Genomic DNA, 21019 nt, shown 5'->3' with positions numbered 1-21019 from the left:
AAATATATATCTCCTAAACACTATATATGCTAAAACAAAAAAGCAAAATAAATACCAAAAGACATGATGAAAATGCTAAAATGACCTACCAAGACAAAGTGACAAACTTTGAATTCTTCTCCAAATTATATAAATATATATATACTAGGTTGATGTTACGTGCTATGCACGTATAATTAATTTTTTTTAATTAAGTTCAATAAGGTGATGTTAAGTGCAATACATGTATGTTTAATTTTTTTAATTAGGTAATGTGTTTTTTTTTTTTTAAATATTTGAAATAGAGTTTGAGATTTTGATCTTTAAGATTTTTTTTTTTTGTAGCTATTGCTACATTAGTGTGTCATTTAAATGTGATTATATATATATATGTATTTTTAAAATCTTTTAATTTTTTTAATTAGATAACGTATCGGATAATGCATATATTGTAATTTACTTATTCTTAACCAAAACTCACATAATCAAATTTGAATGTGTCTATATATAAGTTGGATTTGTAAATTTGATATAAAGATATTTTATTTCCAAACTTTACGATAAATATGGTGTGTGAATTCAATTTAAAATATAAAATAAATAATAATAAAATTAAAAATATGGTTAAAAATATTTATAATATTTTAAATTTAAATTTCTTTATATAAAATATTTACATAATTTTTTTTATCTTATTTTAATTTAAAGTTAAACCAATAAATTTAAAAATAAGATTTACAATAACAATAATATTTTAGGTATTTTAAATTACAATAAAAATTTATTTATATAAAATATCTATATAATTTTTATTTTTAAATATATATAATAATATTATAAAATTAATAAAAAAATATTATGTTTTTTTTTATTATGTTAAGTAATATGATATTCTGTTAAAGTTAACGTAGAAACTAAAAAAGTATTGTTAAACCGAAAATTCTGTTACATAGACACACTTTAGAATAGATATATATATATATATATATATATATATATATATACTAGGTGATTGTTACGTGCCAAGCCACGTAGTGTTAGTTTTATTTAATATTTTAGTTTTTTATTTGAATTAATAATTAAAATAGTATAATTATTTGAACGATTTGTTTTATAAAAATAAAATATGTGTCAGTATATTTAGTAAGTAAAATATAGTTGTGTTATAATAATGTATGTTATTAATAGTAAAATGTACATTAATCTTCTAATTGAAAAAAGTTCTATTATCTCATTTCATATCTAATAATAGCTACACAACTATATATTTATAGACTTTCACATTCTTTGCAAATTACTAATAAGCACCAATAATATTTTCATATTCTAATATTTTTCAACCTTCTCCTCTTGGTGGTAAAATTAAAAATAAAACTAAAAATAAGCACAAACATATAAGGTAAATACTAATTACAGCCCATTTTATCTTTTTTTTTTTATTATTTTTTTAAGCCCAAGCCCAAAAATCTCTAAGCCAACACAATCAATGTTCTTTTATATTATCTTTTCTAAATATTTTATCTATATTTTTCTTTTTTAAAAAATAAATAAAAAAATTATTAATATTCTCCCAAGATAGGTTTGTTAGAGAGATATGTGGCTAAGATGATTTTTTTAATTTAAAAAGAGATTATTAATATTTAAAAGATTGTTTATTTAAAAGATTGTTTAATTTTTTGGGTTTAATTATTGGGTTTATTTTTTAACGGGAGATCAAACCTAATCGTTAAATTTAACAGAATATTCTTTTATTTTTAAGTATATTCTGTTAAACCGTTAAACCATAAAAATCTCTAAGCCAACACAATCAATTTTCTTTTATATTATCTTTTCTAAATATTTTATCTATATTTTTCTTTTTTAAAAAATAAATAAAAAATTATTAATATTCTCCCAAGATAGGTTTGTTAGAGAGATATGTGGCTAAGATGATTTTTTTAATTTAAAAAGAGATTATTAATATTTAAAAGATTGTTTATTTAAAAGATTGTTTAATTTTTTGGGTTTAATTATTGGGTTTATTTTTTAACGGGAGATCAAACCTAATCGTTAAATTTAACAGAATATTCTGTTAAACCAAGAATGTTAAACCAAGAAATGCCGTTAGATAGACACTTTTAATATATAAAGATATATGAATATTACACTCTTTTTTTTTTTAAAAAAAAAAAAAACATCTATACTAATTCAAATTTCAATATAACTCAAGTTTGTGTGTATTTTTATTTATTTTTTTATTGTAATTTTCAAATAGGTACGTACAAAATATACTAAATTTATTTTTTGTTTATTGATGCTTGATAGATAAGTTTGAAGATTCTTCGAAGTTCTAAATTCTAAGTTTTAAACTGATATATAAGTTAAATTTAAATTTGATTACATAATTTAAGATTTATTATAGTAAATATTATAGCTAACTAATTTTCTATCCCATCAAAGAATATACAAATTCAAATTCAAAAAATCTTGATTTAAATATTTTCTCTCTAAAACTTATCAAGTTATGAATATTTTGTGATGTTTTTTTTTTTTTTTTTAGTTTATGAATTCATATTTGATATACTTTTAAATTTGATTAGACCATAATATATATATAGTTTGATTTGATATACTAAAAGCAGAAAAATCCTTTCAAACTTATTTATGATTTTGCTCATTTTTTATTTAAATTTTATACATTTAATATATTATTATTTATATGAATTAAATTAATTTACTATTAATTATTATTAATTGTAAAAAAAAATTGTAGTTTGTATAAAATTCAAATTTGTAAATTATATTACATACAATAAAATATGATGTAGTATAAAATGTAATAAAAAAGTATGTATGTATTAAATATTTTTATAATTAAGTCAAGTTTATAATCTTTGGATAGGTATAAGAAATAAATTAAATTTAATAAGAGCATTAGGAGATAGGGCTCAATATAGAGTTATAGACGGGATTGAGATTTAATAACTCCCATGTATTTTTTTTTTAATTTTTTTATGGAACTTTGATTTATATTATGAGATAAAAATTTAAATAATATGCAAAGCGCCGGTGATGTGATCATCTACAATATTTTTAAATGTAATAATGTAAAATACAGTAATATCAATAATTTTGAAATAATATAAATTTATATTTATAATAAGTTAATCAAATAAAAATGATTATTTATTAAGTAAAAAAATAGTAGAATATATTATTAGAAAAATATAATTAAAAATTTAAATTTAATATAATTTTATGACTTAATTATCACTTATAAAATATAACCGCATCCGAAATGCCATATATTTTCTAATTATTGAATATTATATCGGTATAATATTAAACAACTTACATGCCAATAATGAATATAAAAATAGTATATTGTCGTTCTTTTAGGTTTTATGATATATACTTTAGGTAGAATTGGGGTAATTGATATCCCTAAATTGAATTATTTGTCTCGAAAATTTCAACTGAGGTCCCATCGAAAGGATCATGAAAGTATACATTATATATTAGATTTGGATTTTAGTTATACCCCAAAAAGGAAACGGAAAACGAGAGTTCCATAAGTACGGCCGATCGGTGGTCAAAATTATTTTGAGTTATGTAGTGGTTTCTAATTTGTATTCAACTTATAGGTTGGTTGGTTGGTTGGTTGGTTGGTTGACACGTTTTCGTCTTAAATTCTTAATGTATAAGGAATCATCTCAACATTTCAGTACGAACCTTCTACGAAGCTCACTACCAAACGGTACACCAGTCGTATATGTTTCCCTATTCATAGGATAATTTTTAGTCCAAATTTATTTTATAATGTGGTTATTTAAAATATTTTATAAATTTTTAAAATTGTTAAAATTATTCGTCAAGAAGTTTTAATATTTTTTTTTATGGTTTTGATATTTTTTTTTTTTTTTACGATTTTTGTGTTTTTATAGTTTTTGTGTCATTTATTATGCTTTGTTTTTATTTATTTAGGATAATTTTGTAGTATGATTAATAGATAAGAGAAGTGATTCATTTTGTACTCATCATTTTTATTCCAACGAATTTTTATCTATTTCGACATTTAGAAAAAAATTTTAATCTATTTTTTTTTTATATATTCGTTTACGTTATAATTATTTAATATGTCCTACAAAATTTTAAGAAATTCGAAATAATTTACAATATAGAAAACAGTGTTCAAACAATTTATTTCACACACGTATAAAATAAAAAAGTTACGTGTGCAACACACTTTTTGAACCTTATTTTCAGCGTCTTAAAATTTTTCAAATTTCTTAAAATTTTACAAGTTGTCTTAAATAGCTGTAACGTACATGACCATAAGAAAAACGTTGACTAAAAAATGATTTTGCGGATACTAATAAAAGTACATCAATATATCTATTTTAAGGGGATACATTGTAAAATTTTCTTAATAATTATTGAGAATTTTTAAAAAAACTTGCGAGAAGTATTTATATAGTGTTTCTATGATGTTGTTCTAAAAAAGAGGGCACATTGATGCACTTATTTTTTCCTACAAAAAATAGTTTTTACCAAAATTTTTGTAGGTATTATATAAATTTTCTCAAGAAGTTTTTATTAATTATAATATGGAAAATAAAATTAGTTGTTTTAATACATTAAAAAAAAAAGAAATTACCTTATACACTGATTTTTTTAATTTTTTTTTTCAAATTTATGGTTTGTGTTTTTAAAGTAGTTGCAGCGGTAGTTGCGATAGGAATTTTTATACAATTTTTTTGTTGCAATTTAGGTTGCAGCGCAAGTTGCAATAAGGTTTTTTAGGTAGAATTTTGTAAAAATGCTAAAAAAAATTATTTTGAAGAGTAAAAATAAAAAAATCCCTAAAATAAATAATCTCTAGTACTTAATAATTTGTTAGCAAATAATTAAATAATTGAAAAAAATACAGAAAGACAAAATTAAAGGAAATTTTTGTAAAATATATTGTGTAAAACCTTATTGTCAAAAAAAAGTAAGATTGATACAAATTATTTTTAAAACAAATAAAAGAAATAGTCTCGTTCTTACTAATAATTTGTTGTACTGAAAAAAAAAAAATCTCAAAAAGACAAAATTAGGAAGAAGGCAAAATAAGCATTGTACTTACAACTTGTTGGCAAGTAAGTTTTTCAAAAAATATAATAACAAAAAGACAAAATTAAGAAAAAAACTAAAATAGGCAGGCAATTAGATAGAAATTAACAAAAACTTTAGTTAGTTGAAGCGGTTTCTTTTCCCAATTTCCAACAATTGCTAAAAACGGACGTGAATACGTCAATTACTTAGGCATATTGGAAATTGGAATTCATTTGATAAAGATTAAAAGTACGAAGATATTTTTATGATATTTTTCGATATTCATAAAAAATTCAACAATATAGTTATCATAGATATTTATCTGAAAATATAAAAATGAATTATATTAGAGCATCTCCGAAAAACATATTAAATTTGGTGTTACACTATCATTAAATTTAGTGTCAAAAATTATTTCTATTTATACCACAAAACTAAAAATTACACTAAAAAATATTACTTATTATTATATTAATTTTGTAATAAAATTAAAATAATTATAGTATTCACATTTAAATTTACACACAATAATTTAAAAAGTATTTTTACAATACACCCTTTTAAATAAAAGAGTCACTCATGCAACATACAATTTGAATTTTATTTCGGCTTGTCATATATATATATATATATATTTGTGAATTTTTTCGAAATTTTACAACATATCTTAAATAACTATAATGTACAGGGTTGAAACAGTCTATTTCACGCATGTATAAAATAAAAGAGTTTTGCGTGCAACAGACTGTTTGAACCTTATTTTCGGCGCGTTAAACTTTTTTAAATTTTTTAAAATTTTATTAGATGTCTTAAATAGCTATAGCGTAAACGACTCTACAAAAATTAAGCTAAAAATTTTTCTCAGATGCAACAAATAAGAGTGCATCGATGGATCTATTTCAAAGAAATACATTGTAGAAGTAACATTTTTAATCTTAAAAATACAAATAATAATATCAATATCTATAAATATAAATTAAATAATAATAATTATTACAAAATGAAAAAAAAAGAATGTCAATGCCACAGTATATATGTTGTGCACTGTAGCCACACGACATATATAATGTACCATTTGCTGCTATATTGGAGGGATTACACACACCAAATCGAAAGTTTAGTGCCTCCTTGCACTTGCTATTATTACACATGTCGTGATAACTGATAAATTATATAATATGATTAGTATCACTAAATTCATATTTAATTAATTCACATTAAAAAATATTTTTACATAATATACCAAAAATTTAAACAAAATTACAAAAAAAAAAAATGTTTTCACAGAAAAACCATAATAAAACTAGAAAATTATAAAAAGAGAAGAGAATAATTAAATTTGGGTTTGTCATAATTGCTCTAAAGCTTCATCTCCAATTTTTTTTTCTTCATGGTTTTCTAAGTTTTAAGAAGTCTCCTCCCTTTAAAATTTACAATTTTTTTCTTTAAAAAACGAAACCCTAAGTTTATTTTTGTTGAAATTTCTAAAACACTCTTAAAAAGTTGAAAATATTGCAATTTACTATGGAGGTGGCGCTGTGGCACAATATTTGGGCGTCATGGTGCTAATTCCAACAGTGTATATTATTTTTTATCTTGAAATCCTACTGCGACGATTGATGGTATTTTAACCATAACTTTATTGATAGTGCTCATAATCGAACAATTCAAGATAATTTGAAAAGCTGAAAGAGAGATCTAGAACATTTCATTCACAATATTTTCCCTAAAAGTGAACGCACCATAGTTAAAAATTAGCCTAAAACTTCAGACATAATTTTCAATTACAAACACAATGTGTTAAGCGTCTAAAATTTAGATTTTTTTACCCATTATTTATAACACCAAATTTCATAATAAATTAATCATATTCATCTTATTTAACATGTTTCTTCCCATTTTTATTTGATATTATGAATTTTATCATTTAAACCTGAAATAAGAAAAATAAGCATAATTCAGTTGCAAAAACATGTATTCACAAAAAATAGAGATTAAAACACTCAAAAGTAGGCTAAAATTAGCCTAACATTTCTTCAATAAAAATAATAAATTGTTCGATATTATTTTTTTGGTTATCTTATAGTTTATTTATAGTTGATTTATAGTTGTTATGAGATTAATTTTCTGTTATTTCTTATTATTTTTAGTTTTTGTGACTTGTGAAGTTGATTTCTCATTATTTTTAATTATTTTCTTACATTTTGTATTTTTTGTAGAAATATATACTTTTAAAATTTTTAAATTTTTAAAAAAATTAAATTTGTATTATTGTAAAAAAAAATATAGGTCATAAAAATGTAAATAAAATATATAAAATGTATTTATAAAAGAGCCCCTTAAAATAAGGATGATGTATATAAAGTTTTTTGAATATTTCTTGTGATATTTACATAAATATATATATGTATTTTTAAAAAAAATATTACAATATAAAGTTGTTGAATATAATAAGTTGTGTGCCTAGTTTCAGTAAGAATAATATGATGATTTAGGTCTAGTTACAACAAAGAGTTCTTAGAATAGTGCAGGTAGATCCTGGTCACAGAATACTAAACTCAAATTCCATACATAAACATACAGTTTGAATCCATTGATGGAAAATAGATATTAATAACTTGTGAAAGTTGAACTGTATTGTATTCTGGAAACTGAAATATAAAATTTCTATTTAGAATCTTGTAACGCCCCAATATTTTGCCTTATTTTACAAAATACTAATTTTGATGCATTAATTAAAAAGATTCAAAGCTGTTTGGAAATACACAGTGGGTTTTACAATAAATATGCAAAAAGGTGAATGATCATTCATATTAATAACAAAATAAGTAGTTGAGTGCAAGAAAAAAAAAATTGTAACATCCCACTGAGCTGAGATTACTTTACTATATAAAAAAAACAAAACCAAGGCTCGACTGGCGTTCTAGACCGTTTGCTCGTCCATAGGCCCTCGCAGTATACATACCAGAACTGACCCAACTCATCAAACTTACATTCAATGTTCCCTGTCTATTGCCTATAGGGGGAAAGTAAGGGGGGTGAGCTAAAAGCCCAGTAAGGAAATGCTTAACATACAATAACATTCAATACACTAAATATATCTTAAAATTCACAATAATACGATTCTTTATAATATTAACGTATCTAGTCTTAACAATATTATATACCTTAGCTCATAATTGTAACTTAAATAACTCCAGATATGGAAAGCTATATCATATACCATATATTTGTACTAAACGAAACCATTACATATATGTAGGGATCACAACCCTGACATCATACTCATAGCAATAACATATAATAATTATTTCAATCATATCATGTCTTTACCATAATGTGGCGTATCATAGCCACTCCATACACAACCTGGGCTTAATTGGCCCTACAATAACATGGGCACATTTAGCCCTACCATTGCTATGGAATAAGGTATCTCTATATTTAACAACATTGTCGCTGTATCATACCTTACCGTAATACTGTCATACACAAATCGGACAAATGTAGGGTAGGGTATCTCTACATTCAACGGCCTTATCCCGTATCATACCCCACCATAATAATTTCATACACGACTCAGAAAAATGCAGGGTAGGGTATCTCTACATTCAACGGCCTTACCCCGTATCATACCCCACCATGGTCCCTCACTTTACCTGAGACGTTAGCATACAACTTGCAGCATACAACACACAATATATGAATGCAACATACAACATATACAAGTCAAACAACCCTAATCAATATATCAATTCATAAACTCATATTGTGTCCATACCACACATTCTCAGTACCACATACATATTCATAATAACAAAGCATAAACCATATTCCAATACATAAAGAATTTAAATTTATGCAAATAAACACAAACAAAACTATCTAATTTCCTTACCTAAAATCCCGCTGCTTAAGACTTGTTATCTCGTCACTACTACCTATAATAAGACATGGGTCAAGGCCCTAATATTAAAATTCGTACTCTTACAGTACAGCAGAAAGATCACTATTTTTGACCAATAACTACACTAATTCAGTAAAAGTTGTCTTCATAAAAATTATAGGAAATTCTATTATCTTTCCAATGATATAAAGATCATTAAAAATGGATTAAAACTGAGGGAGTTATGATTGTTTTACTGAAACTATTTCTGAGAAGAAATATAGAGTAACGAATTATACGACTTACCAAAAATACAAACTTTTGTATTGAAAGGTTCAGAACTAGAAGATAACATCCTCATGAAAGTTTTAGGAAATTAAATTCCCTTTCGAATGACAGTAAAATCTTTAAAATCGGAGTTATAACGTAAGAGATATAGATATTATACCGAAACAGTTTTCTAGAAATCCTGAAACAAATGGATTTCGAACTACAGCAATAAAACAATAATTTTGACTTAGAATAATCAATATCTAGTGAATGGTTTCTGCATAAAACATTTAGAAAATTGAATTATCTTTTCAACGGTACCAAGATCGCTAGAATCAGATCATTATTCAGAGAGATATTTGAATTTTACTAAGACAACTTATATAGAAAATATATAAAAAAAAATGATTTACAACAATCAGCGTAGAAATACTAATTTTTGACATAGATAAATTTCGATTCAGTAAAACCTTTGTTCATAAGAATTATGGAAAATTCAATAAGCTTTCTATAGGCACAAATATTGCAAGAATCGGATGATTATTTAAAGAGATATGATAGTTTTACTGAGACATGTTTCATTCTGAAAAAATAAGAAAAGGAGACCTACGAATATTCTCTTATTGTGATCAATAAATAAGTAAATGTAGAGTTTCTTACTTCAAATACATAGAGCTGATTGGATGGATAGACATAAGATGATGGTGATCAAAGATGAGAGTGAAGAGTGGTATAGATTTGGCTAAGGATGTAATGGAAAGATGATTTGAAAATTTTAGGGTTAGTCTTGCTCAGATAGGTGGGAAGAATACAACGATATAATTTTAGGGTTAATAAACCTATACTATTCTGACTCTTATTAGGTTTAGTTTTATGAATAATAATAATATTAACATAATAGCAATAACAATATGATAAATTATTAAATAAACAAATATCTTACTTTTAAACTTAAATTGTAACCTCTAAATCTTGTAATTTTAGGGCTTAGTTTTCACCTAAAAAAATTACGAATTATGATATGGTTATTTCTACAAAATTTATAGATCTTTGAATTATCTTTCCAACGCCACTGGAATCACCTCAATCGGAGTTATAAAACTCCAGATATAGTCATTTTAGTAAAACAGTTTCTAAACATGCGAATTTCTCTAAACTTACGATTTTTCAAACATTAATCAAATAATAATATTATTTAATACCACTTATACAATTAATTAAATATAATAAATATATTATAAAAACCTAATGGACTTTCATATCGGGCTTTAATTAAACGATTACCTACTCATGAAAATATCATAATATTTTACTTTCGTAGTTAATACAACTTTAACTTTCTTTAAAAAAATGGTACAACTACTCTAAGCAATAATATCAACTTACTAACAACACAAATAAATGAAATAATTATCCTCGCACAATTAATATCCAAACGAAAAATTAAATACTATTTTAAATTGGATATTACATTCTACCATCCTTAAAAGAAATTTCGTCCTCAAAATTTAACTTACCAACACTCGGGGTGTTGAGTCTTCATGTCTTTCACCACTTACCGCATTACCTCCTTATCTCTATATGGAGCCAACAAATATGCATTTAACCTATATCTTGTCGATCAATCCATAACACATATAATACAAATAACTTATTAATTAAGCATTATTATTTCTCTATACATTACTTAAATATCAAAACGTACTCTATCATAATAAATTACATATACATGCTTTAAATACATAAGTTTTGCAATAGCATGCTCGTAATATTATAAAAAAAATTCTTCTCTTATGACCATCCTTACATGACATTAAGAGTAAAACTATTTATTCTTCTATGAGCATCCTTACATGCCATTAAGAGTAAAACTATTTATTCTCTAAATGAACATCCTTACATGTCACTTGAGAACACATTATACAATACAAAATAATAAACACAAGGAGTAGGGTAGAAGACCTTATGCAAACTTCTAAGCTAACTCTAAGTTTAATTTGCCTAAAGTAAACATATACAAGTAGGAGATTTCTAAGACCAAAGATTTATATCATTTCAAGATAGAATGTCAGGAATATAATCATATGCGCCATTCAATTTCATAAGAGAAAACAGAATGACATCATAAGCAAATGATTTATGTAAGTAAATTCAAAATGAATAAGCTAAGAGAAAAAATTAGAATAATTTCGATTAAAATGAGAATCTAACAATGTCTCGGTAGGCGAGAGTAAAAGTTATTCTTATTTTACACAAAATTTACAACTACAATTAATAACAGAAAATAAAATGGTTCAATATAAATTCACACACAATTTAAAAATTATCATGCAAGTAACAAAGACATGTGAAAATACAAAACAAGCACATCTTAAATAATTTTTAAAGTTTCTAACAAACTGATACAGTGTTCCAGTAGGCGAGAGTGAAAGTAATTATTCATTGAATAGAGTTGTCAGCTCATCTAAAATGGACACCATTCTAGCAACCTTTTATTCGATCAAAACAAGAATCCAACGTTGTCCCGGTAGGCAAAAGTCAAGGTTATTCTTATTTTGTGAGCTTCTACCATTATTTCATACTTCGTAAATTTATCTCTACGTAGTCACCATAGGGGAGAATCTAATAGAGACGAAAACTTACAAAATACTTATCATAAGAGATCGTTACGGTGTTAAATGCTTCAACGAATAACCATCCATTAGGGGGACGAAGTCTAGCGTCTCGAGGTTATATTGAAAATATTTAACCATGTAGGACCAACAATGGAGATCGAATATCCTTATAACTAAAGCTCATTATTTTAAGGATTTGTATTTTCTTTTGATACTTGTTTAATCTATTTATTTAATTAAAATTACTAATTTAGATAACTCTAAATATACATTTTAATTTAATATTTATAAAATTATACTCTAGGAAGATCTGAAAAATAAAAATAAATTATTTTCCATCCTTAGTATTAATTTTCCAATAAATATTATGAAAATTACTTAATTTAAGTTGGTCCAAAATTAAATAATTAATTTTTAACTCAAATTTAATTTTCAATAGATATATATGTTGGAATTTATTTTACCAAGATCTTAGATCTACTCACAAGTATGTTATTTAACATCCTAAATATGAACTTTCTAAAACAATAATAAACACATATAAAGTTAAGGAAACCTTACATTGGTTGCATCGAAATAATATGTCTCCTTCCACTCAGATCTCTAACCCTTGTATCCTTTCTGTCGCAGAGTATTATCAAGATCTGAGTCCGAATGTCCTTCTCTTTGATTTGGATTCTTCACGATCTTCCAATCTATGATTGAGGTACCACTTGCTGTGTGTGGGCATTACTCTATGACTAGGGTATATCGAAATTGGAAGAGGAAAAGAGAAAGAGAGAAGTGAGTGGCTCAATTTTCTGAAAGGCAGTTTCCTGAATTACTGAAAAAAAACATTATTTTGGTGTGAGCCATCACTTTCTATTTATAGGCAACTACTAAGTTGTTGGAAATTATTTTACCAGGATCTTAGATGTACTCACAAGTATGTTGATTAACACCCTAAATATGAACTTCTAAAACGATTATGAAATAAACACATATAAAGTATTAGAAACCTTACATTGGGTGCAGCGGAATAAAATGTCTCCTTCCGTTCAGATCTCTAACCCTTGTATCCTTTCTGTCGCAGAGTATTATCAAGATCTGAACATGGATCTCTTTCTCTCCTTCTTTAGTGCTGAAACTCCTTTTTGTTGAATGTCTTTCTTCACGATCTTTCTCACTATGATTGAGGTATCACTTGCTGTGTGTGGGCACTACTCTAATCACTAAGTGGTTCGAAATTCAGAGGGAAGAAGAGAGTTTAAAGTGGCGGCTAGGGTTTTAGAAAGAGAAGGCTCAGGTTTTTCTCTGAATCAAAGTGTAATTTTCCTCAAGCCTTCACTATCTATTTATAGCATTCCACTAGGGTTAGGTTTGAATTATTTGGCATTAAAATAATAAAAATATCATATGATAAAGCCTATAAAAGTGGTCGGCCTAGGCAATGTGGATTTGGGCCTCACTTTTTGCAATTTTGCAGTTTTATCATTTCTGCATCTCATTTTCTCAAAAATGCCAATTTTCAAATTCAACCATGTAAATGCCAATTCTAATTGTTTAATAACTATAAATAATTATTAAATAATATTGTCATTTATCATATTTATTAATTGAACCATACAAAGTATCATAATTAACAAATATGCCCTAAAAACTCTTTCTTTACAATTTTGCCCTTACTTAGTGAAAAATTCACAAATAGACATAGTCTAATTTGAGAATTATAATTGATTAATCAAAACCAATTATATGAGTCTTACAAGCAATATTATCTCAATTAGTGGGGGGACCATGGGTCTATATAACCGAGCTTCCAATAAGCAGATCAAGAATTTATAACCTAAATTCACTGACTTATTAATTCTTCGTTGAATCCACGCATAGAACTTAGAATTGCACTCTCAGTATATAGAATGCTCTATATATTCCACCATATAGACATATCATTAGTTATCCATTGTTATAATCCTAATTTGATCAATGATCCTCTATATGAATGATCTACACTGTAAAGGGATTAGATTACCGTTACACCATATAATGTATTTTATCCTTAAAACACTTAACCCCGTATAAATGATATTTTAACTTATGTGAAATGAGTACTCCACCATTTATTTCGTTTGGTCAAGCTCGAAGGAAATCATCCTTTACTTACTATTCGCCAGATAGAAGCTATAGATTCCATGTTTATGTTAGCGCTCCCACTCAATTGCACTACCGTGTTCCCAAAATGTACGTATCACCCTGACCCAAAAGTAGGCTTAACTAACAAATCAAAGAACACGAATAATCTCTTGAGATTGAGCCTAATCATAACAGGATTAAGATCATTTGATCTAGGATCAACTAGGCGATATTGACTTGAATAGATATTACAGTAAGTTTAATAAATCTAAGTCAAAGTTCAATATCGGTCCCTTCCGATGCATACTCCATGCATCCAACCTGAGCTTTACTTTAACCAATGCTCTGGAAAGAACATAACATTTCTCCAAATGCAAGTAAACTCTTGTTGTAGATTATCATATCGGTAAAATCTTGTGTCTGATAAATCTAGGAAACTTTATTCACATAGTCATTTTTACTTTCCAATATGTTGACAACATAATAAACAGGATCAAGTATGTGAAAAGGGTTTCAGATGAATTTATAAATCAAATAGACAAGCAATTGATAAGGTGAACCAAAACATACACAAATGAATGAAAAATACTTCTGTTTCTTTATTGATGTTGAATAAAATGGATTACATTGAAATTGAGTTTTATTTAGGGCATAAAACCCAACATAGGTTTAGGTTAGTAATTAATTGGCATTAAAATAATGAAAATAATAATTGGAAAAAGCTTGAACAAGTGGCCGGCCATGGTGTTAATGGGCCTCGCTTGGAATTTTGCAGTTTTTACAATTTTTATTTCTATTTTCTCAAAAACGCCAATTCTCCAATTCTAACAATTTAAATGCCAAAACTAATTATTTAATAACTAAAATAGATTATTAAATAATATTGTCATTTAACATAATTATTAATTAGACATATAGAGTCTCTTAATTAATAAATAAACTTAGAATCTCTTTTCTTTACAATTTCGCCCCTGCTTAGTGAAAATTCACAAACTAGACTTAGTCTAAGTTTAGAATTATAATTGATTAAACATAAATCAATTATTGAGTCTTACAAGCAGTATGATGTCAACTAGAATGGGGATCATGGATCTATATTACTGAGCTTCCAATAAGCCGAACCGAATTTACCGAGTAAATTCCCTAACTTATTAATTCCTTGTTGAATCTATTCTTAGAACTTGGAATTGCACTCTCAGACTTATATAGAGCGTTCTATATGTTCCACGATATAGATACGCTATCTCATTTAACCATCGTTATAATCTTAATTTGATCAAAGATCCTCTATATAGATGATTTACACCGAGAAGGGATAAATTTACCGTTTCACCCCTCAATGTATTTGGTCCCTTAAAACACTTAGCTACCTGTAAATGATGTTTTAGTGAACTAAGATATAGTCACTGAAACAAGAGCTCATCCATTTACTTCTATTTAGCTAAGCTCGAAGGGAATCATCACTTGACTTTTATACACCAGTAGAAGCTATAAATTCCATATTTATGTTCAGCGCTCCCACTCAGTCATACTATCATGTTCTCAAAATATACGTATCACACTGACCCAAAAGTAGGCTTAACTAATAAATCAAAGAACATGAATAGCACTCCTGAGATTGAGCCTAAGCATATCAGGATTTAGATTCTTTTAATCTAAGATCAACTAGTGATATTGACTTGGAAAGATACATGATGAGTCCATATTTATCTTATAAATATGATTAATTTATTTATTAATATTCTTAAATTGATTCTTTAAATTATTGATTAGTGTGATTTTAATTTGTTAGGTTATTTTAAATACTATTCATCCATTTAGAGTGTTTTGGAGGGATTTTAACATATTTTGGTGGAAAATAATGGAAGTCGGCGAGCTCGATTGTACAAGGCGGAACTTAATTGCAAATTCGGACGAACTTAAAGGCAGAATTGGACTTGGAGCTCAACATGAAAGTTTTAGATCTCGTTCTTAGCTTTCTATAACATCTTGAATCGTCCAATTCTTAGTAATATTGAAAGAATTATGGCCAAAATACTATCAGTCATCGCAGGAGGAAATTTCTAAAAAAAAAAGATAGCGAAAATAAAGATAAATTTTCAAGAAGAGTTGCGATTTTTTATCTTTTGTTTAAAAGATGAGTTATCTTTATCCGAGATATTTCCTAATACTATTATAAATAGAATTCTAATTCTAATAGGATTCAACTAACTTTCCCATTACTATAAATAAGACCTCTTAGACTACAAATGGAGGAGAATCCAAAAAACTACAAATTAAATATTATAATTTTTATTAATGTCTAGTTCTGAGTAGTTTTCTTTTAGTTAAGGGTTATTTCAAAACCCGAAACATGAATTCTTAATTTCATTATTGAATGTTAATTTTTAGTTTCCATTATATCAAATTGCTTCTATTCTTCTATGTTCAATGCTATGATTATTGTTTTAATCTTGTTTAGACGGCCGCTGAATTAGATTTTACTTTAATCTACCGTCATCTTAGGATTACTATTCACCTAATAGTCTAGGATTCTAAGTGTTTGTGATAAATTACAATTTGTGATGAAGAATAGAACCTAGGTTAAATGAATTATATGCTTCATTGATTTGTTGCCTAGATTAGTCTATCTCCATAAATCTTAATGCTTTACCTAAGTTAAATAAATTGCATGCTTCATGGATTTACTGCTTTAGGTAAAAGACTTAATTATTGAGCGCTTCGCCTTGATTACATACAATAGGGAGATTGGGATAATTGATCGGGCCGTTATCTGCGGGATTAATAGTTTGATTGGAAACTGAAAATTACATTCTTTAATAGGAATTAGGAATGATTGTTGAGGGTGGCGAATAACCTTTAACTAGTTTCTCATATCGTATTCTCTACTTTAAATTTGTTCTTTTCTTTAATTTTTATTTTTATTCTAATCTTCAGAACCCCTCTTTTTCCTAATTCTTACTAATTTGTGAATAATTGAATAAACATAGTCCTCGTGGGATCGACCCTTACTTACGATTATACTAAAATAATTGGAAGTATTGGAATTAAAAAAATAGTAAATTTGTTGTGGCTTACGACACGCATCAAATTTTTGGCGCCGCTGCCAGGGACTATTATTTTATTTTATTATTCATATTTAGTTTTAAGTATTTCTAATTTTTTTTTTTTAAAAAAAAGAAAATTAGAAGAATAAATTATTAGATTTTTTTTTTTAAAAAAAAATCAATATAAAAGATAGATATTTAAAGAAAAATTTATTAGAATTTTTTTTTTCTATTTTTTTTAATATTTTTTACTAACTTGTGCTTCTAGTTGTGGTTTTAATTTTTAGATCTTCCTTTAGAAACATGGCGATGTACAATCCACAATACTATGATCCTTATTATACCTCGCCACAAGAGTATCAATATAATCCCTACTATGACACTTACACATACAATCAGCAATGGGGAGATTATTCTAGCACTTCGTACAATGGAATTAATCAATATGTTCAACCAACTTCTTACTATCCTCCTGTACTATCACCAGATCTAGAACGTGCTCTTATTGATATGAGCAACTCTTTGAAGGCTGCTACTTTGGAGATTAAACAAAATATGATACAATGTCAGCAAAACTTTCAGAAAAATATGCAGATCTTTCAACAATCTCTACAAAAGTTAGAAAATCCTGCGGAGTCAAGGGAAACATCTACAAGTGAATATGAAATTCAATGTTCAAACATTATGCCTTCACAAGTAGAGAGTGATCCAATAGAGAATGTCAGTGGCATCACTGTCCAAAGTGGTATACAACTTGAATCACCACACCAAGAAGTTAATGATTTGATTCCAAGTCATGAAGCCAGAAATTCATCCCTTGAAGAGTCATCTCCACCAAAGGTTGAATCTCCTACTTTAGTTGGTCCACCATCACTTAAAAAGTCATACAAACCAATTGTACCAACTTATGTCCCTCCTCCACCTTTTCCAAGTAGATTGAAAAAATCAAAGAAAGAGGAGCCCATTAAGGAGATCCTTAAGACTCTTCCTAATATTGAGGTAAAAATTCCATGTCTTGAGGAAATCAAAGAAGAGACTCATTGTGCTAACATTCTTAAGGAGTTGTGTCCAAATGAGAAAAAGTTGAATGGATGTGAGAAAGTAAGTGTGGGGGAGAATGAGAATGTTGCTGTTCTCAAAAGAAAGTTGTTGCCTGTGACAAGTACAATACAATGCACCATTAGTAAAACCAGGTTTGATCATTGCATGATAGATTTAGGAGCAATTATTAATAGTAATATGTCTTATTCTAATTTTGCTTCTTTAAGTCTTGGTCCATCAAGAAAATTTCAGGTTTTTATTCAATTGACTGATCAAACTAATGCTTATCCTTTAGAGATAGTGAAAGATATTTTTGTGCAGGCTTATGGACTTGTCATTCCAGGTGATTCTTACATAATTGAGATGGAAGATGAGGGTGATCCCAATCTTACATCAACTCTATTTGGGAGACCCTTCTTACTCACTGCAAATAAGAAGTGGAATACAAAAGCATGGATACTTAGAATGGAATTTGATGGTGAAACACTCAAATTCAATGTGTTAGATTCCATTCATAAATACATAAAGAATGTGTCTTTGTTAGAAGACCCAACGTGAAGATCACATGAGCACAACATGCAGTCGAGCTAACGACGTTGAACAAAGCAACCTTACGGGAGTTTTTCTTACCCTTTTCTTTTTATTTTGCATTGATTTTATTTGATTGAGCCTTGAGGACAATGCTTATACTAAGTGTGGGGGAAGATTAACTGTCGTGTCTATCCAATTTTTTTTTCTTTAGTTGTTTAGTTGTTTAGTTGTTTATTTGTTTATTTTTATCGTTTTTTTAGTTTATATTAATTTTTCTTGCTTTAATTTTAGTAAGTGTGGATTGAATGAAATTCTGTTGACAGTGATTGCTCATATTTGATATGTGTTTTTACTTTGATGTCTTATGCATGGTTTTTTGAAAAAATAATTTTGTTGATGATGAAATTCTAGTTATAATTGTAGGAAAATGATAGATTCTCATGATTTGTGTGCTTAACTCATGATTAATTAATGCTCAAACTTGATTTTTTTTTAAAAAAATTTTGCACATGAGTTGAATTATCATATTTGCTATTGTTTGGAAAGATGAATGCATGTTTGACTTTTAATTTGAAGTCTCAACTACTCTAGAACTTGTTTGATAATCATTTGAGGCGAAATTGATAAATTACACATTATTTTGAGATATGATATAGGCAATTTTTTTTTATCGATTGAGCTTTTCAAGCCTACCCTATTTGTTAAATCCCTACTTTTACCCAATTTGAGCCTAAATGTTGACATCTTTGTTTTTTCTTTTTAGCCCTATACAATAACCTTTAAGCCTAAAGAAAATCCTTATTCATCATTTTTCACACCATAGTATATTGATGTTTTATGTAAAGATGTGAGAGTTTTGTTGATGAGAAAATATTCATGGTTATGTATATGTGATGATGAGAAAAAAAATTATTATTATTCCCTTAGAATGAATACTTGCAACAATTTAAGTGTGGGGGAATAGTAAGTTTTATGAAAAAAAAAAAAAGATACAAGATTAAATTGTTGAGGATAGTGATGGGGAATACAAATAGGAATTATTTAAGAGAATGTTGTATATGTATGCTATGGTGTGATTTGAGTCCAAATTAACCTTCTTTATCTACCTTTCACCCTAGCCTTACATTATACCCCCTAAAGTCCTATTGATCTTTAAATTATGTGTGATTACATTAGTGGAGAATGGTTTGATAATTAAGCTTATGGAGTGGATTTTCGTTGAAATACACATTTATTTTGAGAAAAATATTGATTGTTGACATGCATAAATTAATTTGAATGTTAGTAGTATGATGATTTGATTGCACACACACACAAAAAAAATTGGGTTTGAAAAGTAATTTATCTTGAGTTGAAATTCTAATGATTGAAGAGTTTGGATTTTCTTCGACTTATAAGTGGATGTACAATTTTTGAAACTAAAATTATCTTTCATAAAGACCGATTTGTTTAAGTATCATTCATTAACTTACTCGAGGACGAGCAAGAGTCAAGTGTGGGGGAATTTGATGAGTCCATATTTATCTTATAAATATGATTAATTTATTTATTAATATTCTTAAATTGATTCTTTAAATTATTGATTAGTGTGATTTTAATTTGTTAGGTTATTTTAAATACTATTCATCCATTTAGAGTCTTTTGGAGGGATTTTAACATATTTTGGTGGAAAATAATGGAAGTCGGCGAGCTCGATTGTACAAGGCAGAACTTAATTACAATTTCGGACGAACTTAAAGGCAAAATTGGACTTGGAGCTTAACATGAGAGTTTTAGATTTCGTTCTTAGCTTTCTAGAAATTCTTGAATCGTCCAATTCCGAGTAATATTGAAAGAGTTATGGCCAAAATACTATCAGTCATCGCAGCAGGAAATTTCTAAAAAAAAAAAAGATAGCGAAAATAAAGATAAATTTTCAAGAAGAGTTGCGATTTTTTATCTTTTGTTTAAAAGATGAGTTATCTTTATCCGAGATATTTCCTAATACTATTATAAATAGAATCCTAATTCTAATAGGATTCAACTAACTTTCCCATTACTACAAATAAGACCTCTTAGACTACAAATAGAGGAGAATCCAAAAAACTACAAATTAAAAATTATGATTTTTATTAATGTCTAGTTCTGAGTAGTTTTCTTTTAGTTAAGGGTTATTTCAAAACCCGAAACATGAATTCTTAATTTCATTATTGAATGTTAATTTTTAGTTTCCATTATATCAAATTGCTTCTATTCTTCTATGTTCAATGCTATGATTATTGTTTTAATCTTGTTTAGACGGTCGCTAAATTAGATTTTACTTTAATCTACCATCATCTTAGGATTACTATTCACCTAATAGTCTAGGATTCTAAGTGTTTGTGACAAATTACAATTTTTGATTAAGAATAGAACCTAGGTTAAATGAATTATATGCTTCATTGATTTGTTGCCTAGATTAGTCTATCTCCATAAATCTCAAT

General features: G+C 26.8%; 1 protein-coding gene across 1 annotated transcript; it reads left to right on the top strand.

Moving 5' to 3' along the window:
- Positions 1-17288: 17288 nt before the first annotated feature.
- On the top strand, positions 17289-18584 carry LOC115702156 (uncharacterized). Its single transcript, XM_030629612.2, has one exon. It carries the CDS (start codon positions 17289-17291, stop codon positions 18582-18584), a length of 1296 nt encoding a protein of 431 aa, XP_030485472.2.
- Positions 18585-21019: the final 2435 nt, after the last annotated feature.

Source organism: Cannabis sativa, chromosome 1 (genome assembly GCF_029168945.1).
Source record: "Cannabis sativa cultivar Pink pepper isolate KNU-18-1 chromosome 1, ASM2916894v1, whole genome shotgun sequence".
Classification (NCBI taxonomy): domain Eukaryota; kingdom Viridiplantae; phylum Streptophyta; class Magnoliopsida; order Rosales; family Cannabaceae; genus Cannabis; species Cannabis sativa.
Note: the sequence above shows the minus strand (reverse complement) of the source record. Positions and strands in the feature narration are given on the sequence as shown.

Excerpts from the sequence above, each read along its gene's own strand:
- LOC115702156 (XM_030629612.2), top strand. The coding sequence starts at position 17,289 with ATGGCGATGTACAATCCACAATACTATGATCCTTATTATACCTCGCCA.